The sequence below is a fragment of the Silene latifolia genome, chromosome 7 (genome assembly GCF_048544455.1).
Source record: "Silene latifolia isolate original U9 population chromosome 7, ASM4854445v1, whole genome shotgun sequence".
Lineage (NCBI taxonomy): Eukaryota > Viridiplantae > Streptophyta > Magnoliopsida > Caryophyllales > Caryophyllaceae > Silene > Silene latifolia.
Window position 1 is genome coordinate 5,857,604 of NC_133532.1, and position 7,490 is coordinate 5,865,093.

Here is a 7,490-nt window from a genome sequence, read left to right on the forward strand (position 1 = left end):
CTACGGTAGTGGGGAGGTAAAAAAAAGTCCTCACTGATATCCTCCGTGACAAGCTCAGTAAAAGATTGCAAGGGTGGCGTGGGAAATTATTGTCGAAGGCTGGTAGGGAGGTTCTCATAAAGGTTGTTGCCAATTCACTCCCTACCTATGTGATAAGTGTGTTTAAAATCCCGGCGACTTTTTGTAATGTTCTCCGTTCGATGGTGTAATACTCCGTATTTATAAGTCTCTGGGTAATCTATCGAGTAGGCCTTACTCTGTCGAGTAAGGGTGAGTTGCGTTTTAATATAGTTTCTGACCTGTTGGGTACTCGATCGAGTAACTACGATACTCGATCGAGTAGGGGGGTACTCGATCGAGTACCTTAGCTACTCGATCGAGTAGCCGGTTTACGGGGGATGTTTTGTCGGGTTTTGTTAAATGATGCGAGATAAGTATAAAAGGTTGTCCGTCACTTTTCTTAGTTTCTTTTATCTATTCTAAAACCTAAGTGAGGAGAAAAGGAGTTACGTAGTTTGTCTGTCATCGCATCATTAGCAAATCTCGGAGCTAGAGGTGTCGGATTTCATTGTTCTTTGCATCATAGTGTTCCTTGCGTCAAGGGTAAGTCCTACATACCAATTTTATAGCGTTTGGTTGACTTTGTTTAAACCCTAATTTTGGGATTGGGGGGTTTTTGTGATTTGTTGTGTTGGTAGTGATTATGTGATTATGTGTATAGGAGAAGGGTTCGTAGAGGAAAGGTTTTGAGACAGCTGCTAGATCGTATGATGTTTGTGTTGCATTCCAGGTAGGATTTCCTACTCAGTATTAGTCCCATAATGGGATGATTGTTGATGTGTTGAGATTGATTGTTTGATATAGTAATTGTATTGTGACGGCTGTGGTTGTGATTATACATTGTTGATAGATTCAGACGGTTGTTGATATTGTGATTGGTTGTCTGTGGTTCTCGAGACGCGTTCTCGGCTGAGTGGAGTCACTTGCGGGAGTGGCTTCACGCTCTAGTTTGTCCTTCGTGGAACCCGCCACGGAAGGGGATGTGCACATTAATGAACAGGGAATTCGCTCAATATGAGGAGCGGGGATTTGGTGGGTACGGCTGCGGTCCCCCACTGGCAGGGCTGGTCCAGTAGACAGTCGGTGATTGAGATTGATGGGATTGGAGTAATTGTGTGTATATGTGACGGTTAAGCTGTCTGTGTATCTTACTGTTGATATATATATAAGTTGTGTGATTAGTACTGACCCCGGTTGTTGTTTTGTAAAACCTGCGGTGATCCATTCGGGGATGGTGAGCAGTAATTGAGCCGGTTTGAGTTGAGTACTGGAATAGCTGGGATGTGCCACCGTCTGACGATAGAAGTCTTCCGCTGTAGTCTTTTAGTTTTATGACTTTTCAGTATTTCAGTAGACAATTGGTTTTAAGAACTTGTACCCGTATTTTGGGATTTGGTTTCAGATGTACTTTTCACTAAAGTTATATTATTTAAAGTTGTTTCTTTATTGTCTTATGAATATCATGCCTCGGGCAACCGAGATGGTGGCATCCTTATACCTGAGTGGTCCTGGTAAGGCACTTGGAGTATGGGGTGTTACATATGGTATCTCGGTTCTGGTGGGGGGGCATAATGAAGATAAGAGGGGAATCTCGTGGGTCTCTTGGAAACGTCTGTGTCGGCCTAAATGTGTTGGGGGTCTCGGATTTCGCGATTTTGAACTGTTCAATGATTGCTCTATTAGGGAAACAAGCATGGCGCTTAGTTACGGAACCGGATTGTTTATGGGCTCGGGTTATGAAGGCGAGGTATTACTATACGAGGGACTTTATGACCGCGGATGTGGGGTATAGGCCGAGTTATACTTGGCGCAGCATCGTTGGTGCACGGGAGGTTTTGGAGTGTGGGCTGCGGAAGAGAATAGGCAATGGACGCGACACTCGAGTGTGGGGAGAGGCGTGGGTAGAAGGGTGTTAGAGGGGGAAAATTATCTCTCCATGTGGGCCCGGGAATGAGCTGATGTGGGTGGCGGATCTCCTCCATCCTGACGGTAGGGGGTGGAATGTGGAGGCCCTAAACCGTCATTTCTTAGCTTTTGAAGCCCCACGCATTCTCAACATTCGCATTAGTTCTAATATGTCGCAAGATATGTGGTACTGGTGCCATGAAAAGAATGGGGAGTACTCGGTGAAGACTGCCTATGCGCGTTTGGTGGGGGACAACAGTTGTTCGGGTAGTCCGTCAAACTGGGAGAAGGAAAAGTGGTTATGGAATCGGCTGTGGAAGGTTCGAGTCTGACCTCGCGATAAGCTGTTCTTCTGGCAGCTGTGCAGTGGAGCATTGACGACCTTGGACAACATTGCAAGGCGTACTAGAGGTGAGTCTCCTTCATGTTACTTTTGTCAATCGTTTTCCGAGTCTTCTTTACATTTGTTTCAAGATTGCAGCGTGGCGAGGTGGGTGTGGAAGGCTCTTGGCCTGGAGGGAAAGGGGTGTGTGGAAGGTACGGAAAGAGGGGAGGACCTGCGTGATTGGGTGGAAGGCCGTTGGGGGGAGATCGAGGCAAGTGAATACGGAGTGTTTATGATTGGGTGTTGGGCAATCTGGGAGCATAGGAATAAAGTGGTCTTCGACGGAGTACAGATAGAGCCGGACAGAATTGTGCAGAGAATCAGGGATGTTCTACACGAAGAGAGTGGGAACGCGGAGCTGAGGGTAGGCTGTGGAAGGAGGAAGGCAAGGAACACGAGGGACACGGAGAGTGAAGGGTGGAAGCCGACTGCTGAGGGATACCATAAAATTAATGTCGATGCAGGGATTAAGGACGGGGAAGGAGTGAGCTCGGGAGTTGTGTGTCGTGATGCGGGAGGTAAAGTATTGTGGGGGTTAACGGTGGTAAGGGAGGCTGAATGGGACCCTCGTTTTGCGGAGGCGATGGCTATGTTGGACGGACTTCAAGAAGCAAGAGCACGAGGACATGACCGGGTGGTGTTGGAGAGCGATTGTCTTCAAGTGATCGATGCGCTGGTGGAAAAGCACAAAGGACGGAACTCCTTTTCTCTCCTTATTGCGGACATTCTTTTTCTTTGTAATTCTTTTGTTTCGGTTGTTTGGTCTCACACGAGTCGGATAAACAATTCGGTAGCTCACGCTTTAGCTCATATTTTACCTAGGGTAGTCGGAAAAACTGTTTGGTTGGATGTGTTACCTCCTGTTGCGGATTCTGCAGCAGTTTATGATTTATCGCTAATGAATTAATACCCTTCGGGGTGTTTCCCTCAAAAAAAAAAAAAAAAAAAAAAGAACAATCCATTGAGCTACGCCTGTACCTGTCAAGAGCTGACCCGATCTGAAAAACAACTAAAATCTACCCGAAAATAACCCGACCGAACCTGCTCGAAAATAACATGAACTCGAGAACGACCTGACCCAATAATAACCTACACATATAGGGTCAAGACCTGACCTAACCCGACCAGATCTCGACCCGTATTTTATCCAAACCTGAAATAACCGAAGCCGTAACCCGCTCTCCTAACCCGTTTGACAGGTCTAGCTACGACAAGTATCTCTTAAGACGGTATAAGTTAAGGGGAGAGACATATTACCATTTTTAATAAAAAAAAAGTGATTATTTAATAATAAAATTTTATAATTAAAAAATTGATGCTGTCTAATGATAAAACCGATCGTAATTTTTTATCGGGAAATAGTAGGTCTTCCTAGAGACTGTCTCCCACTAAATTAGTGAAAGACATAATATGGAAAACAAAAATTAAATAACTCCCTCCCCCATCATATGAGAGGTCTTTCAATAACGCTATTGAGAGACCGTCTCATACAAACGTTCATACGCTAACCCGTAACGCCGACGATACGTAGGCAACGAAATCCACGAAGCCCACATCGGGGGCAATGTTGTTAACTCATATGGGCATAAGCAACATGAAATGGTTTGGTTAGAGTTTTTTGGTTAAGGCCCAAATAACCCAATAATGAGACACTATGGAGTCTGGACTCTTTTAGGATTGGTGGTTTGAAAATTTCGTATGTTGATGAAAATACTTGAGATCACTACAATATAAAGAGAACGGGGGTTTGAATCTGAGATCTATTATAATACGTCATTCAAAATCAGCCATTTAATCTATTTTATTTGTCATTCGAATTTGATTTTATATGTTGATGAAAATACTTGGGATCACAACAATATAAAGAGAACTAGAATTTAAACTTGTGATCTATTATAATACGTCATTCAAAGTCAGCCATTTAATCTGTTTTATTTGTCATCCAAATTCGATTTTATATTCTCATAATTGTTTCTCATTTTATGGATAATAATATGATACTTTTCATAGTTTCATTTTGTAACAAGTTATATTCAATAGCTTCAAACTTGATGGTTAATATCGTGATAATTCTGGAAATTTTAATTAATCTCTATAATAATTAAGAATATTAGTTGATTTCAAATATATCTCTGGAAAAGAAAATGAGACAGCGTCGTCTACTGACCTACTCGGCGTATTCTTATTTCAAATCTCAAATTAAAAACAAATTATTCAAGTTGATAGCATGACTATTGTACACCAAAAGAATTCAACCAAAAGTTGAACATATTTTGTTATAATAGATGCGAGAAAAGATAAATAAGAACAATAAAAAAAATATATAGATTTACGTGGTTCACTAACAGTGTGCTAGCTACGTCCACAACGTAGAAGACAGCAGAGTTTTATTGGTTTTAAGGAGTTTTCATATTATAGATTCAGAATGATATGATATACATAACAGTTAGGATGCGGCTTAGAGAGTTTATATAATAGACCTAATACAGTATTAACCTAGAAAAGCCCCAAAACAGAACCCTGTTTTTACGTTTGAAGCGGCGACCTCGTTATAGTCATTCAAAACGACGACCCCGTCATAATTGTTCAAAGCAGCGATTAACAGACTCAAAGGTATAGATCCAACAGATTTCCACAAAAAACAGCTAGCCTAATTGACATTAATTATCTGAACATTAATTATCTGAAGATTAATTTTACGTTAGTAGTCATACAAATTCAACAAATTAGATCATTGTTGTCAAAAGAGATGCATAAACATAGTAGACTTGGGATGTGTGTAAATGTGTAATTAAGTTGGTTCCAGTTCATATTCGTTCTATGTACGTTAGCTGCCATTTTTTTCTAACCACTATCACATCGTCATATGGATTATGAAAATACTACGGAGTATTAAATTAGATGAGTAATCAGTCCTAAGTCCTAACTACAATTGTGAATTATATTTGTGGTCGTGAATTAAATTACAAAGAATAAAAAGGGTAAATAAATAATCGAGACAAAGGAAGTACATAATTTGAAACTTGTTCCCATATTCATCATATACTCCATCCATTCTATTTAGATTGGGAAAGAGGTCAGTAAGTCCTAGTCAGATCCAGATCCGAGATGGATCCAGTTGGAATCCAGCCTCAGATTCGTTGTGTCATATATTTTTGTTGCGTAGAGATAGGTCGCGTCATTATGAGTTTCGGGTGTTATTGGTTCATTTCTGGTACAGGTTATTTAGATGGGTCATTTCGGATATAGGAACTTAAGTTAAACATTTTTGACTTTGTATAGTTTCAAATTAGGGTGGATCCAACAAATCTTGGGCTAAGTAAAAGATAGGATAAAGAAGATACGAGAAAGGTCAAGTCAATTCAGGTTTAGAGTTAGACGGTCCGTTTTTCTTAAGACCATTGCTTTTGGTCTGAAATAAGACGGGTAACATGTCATCATTTTACAATAAAATGTTGTTATTTTCTGATAACATGTTACCATTATTGTTCACATCATTTTCAGGGTAAAAAATGACACATCTAGTCATAACATTTTGTGAATTAATTGGTTACATTTTCTTAAAAAATGGCAACATTTTATCCGTCTGACAAATAAGACCAAAAGTGTCGGTCTGAAACAAGAATTTGTGAGAGTTAGATTATAAGCTTGTGTAAATTTTTGGGTTGGAATGTTGGATCATTTGTGTCGACTTAGACACTTAGTTTTATCAAGTATTATTATATTGATAGTCTTACTTTTATTTGATATTTTGCATTTTAACTTACTCCTAGTATAGCACCGACTATCGACTACCGACTATCGATTACTAACTATATATATATTGATAGTATCATTTACCAATTTCTCAAGTTGGGTCTCAACAATAAACAGTTAAATAAATAAGCGAAAGAATGTGACAAAGTAACAATTTGTAGACAATAAAAACATGAAATGATTCACCAAACCTACATTATTTAATCAATTTAATAATAATGCTTGTACAAAAGATAATGACATTTTAGCTACCACATTTTATTTTTTCCATGATTAACCCAAAGATATTGACATATAAGCTACTGAATTTATTTTTTACCTAAAGATAATCTTGATAAACATATCGTTGTACGCACCTGTACACCTTATCCAATGAGAAAATAAAGTTAATCAATGTTTTTAATTTTAAATTTTCTTATTGAAAATGGTATAAGTTGACGTTTCTTCAGTTAATAGATCCTACAACCAGTTGTATCCAGTTGTATGCTCTAGAACCCGAGCTATATAATAAAGTTTTCGAGTTTTGTTTTAAAGATGTCTAGCTATACCATAAAATTTTTGAACTCACTCACTTAAACATAAAAAAAATTAACTTTAAGAAAGCTCACAAAAATTACACATAAACTCGATAAGATATAATTTGGTTGTATGATGTTATTGTATCACTGGAGGTATAATGTTATTTGTGACGCTAACTGTGGAGCATGTGTAGGCCACTCATTGTAGTAGGGCTCAAGCCAAGACAAAAACACGGACTTTTGTCCAATTTGTGGGGAAATTTATGTTTTGTACTTATACTCTTCAATCGAATTTAGTTTGAAACAATGAAATTGGATGTTGAAACACACTAAAAATCATCTCATGTCCTCTTATCTATGGCCTACGTGAAGTTAATTGTTCTTATGTCCTCTTAATCTCTTATCTATGGCCTACGTGAAGTTAATTGTTACTCCCTCCGTTCCGGGTAATAATTTACATTTGTTTTATTTTCCCCTAACAAAATAAAGAAAACGTAAACTATTCACTGGGGTAAAATGAGTAGTAGTATGAGAACAACAATGAATTGACCATTCATCGTGCATTTCGTGCATGAAAGACTAGGGTTGTATTAACAGATTAGTCGTGTCGTGTTTCATGTTAGAATCGCAATTTACCAGACTCGGGTTGGACTAACAGATTAATCGTATAAAGGCAAAATCATGATAATTGATCTTACAAATCGAAGTTTTGTCTAATTTCTAGTCGCCATGCTTTTCCGTTTGCATGGCCTTCACCCAGTATTAAGAAGGTTATATGGGTTATCGCCTTATTGGGTACAGAAATTAAAATGACACTAAATTAAAAACGCGAAAAAGATATAAACTTAAAAAAGCAAGCTAAGCGA

General features: G+C 38.8%; 1 protein-coding gene across 1 annotated transcript; it reads left to right on the top strand.

The window, feature by feature from the left end:
• The first annotated feature begins 1,631 nt into the window (after positions 1-1,631).
• LOC141593178 (uncharacterized) lies at positions 1,632-3,257 on the top strand. The gene is made up of 2 exons (XM_074414130.1): positions 1,632-1,961; positions 2,325-3,257. The coding sequence occupies exons 1-2, from the start codon at positions 1,632-1,634 to the stop codon at positions 3,255-3,257; spliced, it is 1,263 nt and encodes a 420-aa protein (XP_074270231.1).
• The last annotated feature ends 4,233 nt before the right edge of the window (positions 3,258-7,490 follow it).

Bases quoted from the DNA above. Each gene is read 5' to 3' on its own strand.
- LOC141593178 (XM_074414130.1), top strand. From the start codon at position 1,632: ATGAAGATAAGAGGGGAATCTCGTGGGTCTCTTGGAAACGTCTGTGTC. The intron at 1,962-2,324 runs GTAGAAGGGTGT...TTCTTCTGGCAG, and splicing joins GAGTGTGGGGAGAGGCGTGG to CTGTGCAGTGGAGCATTGAC.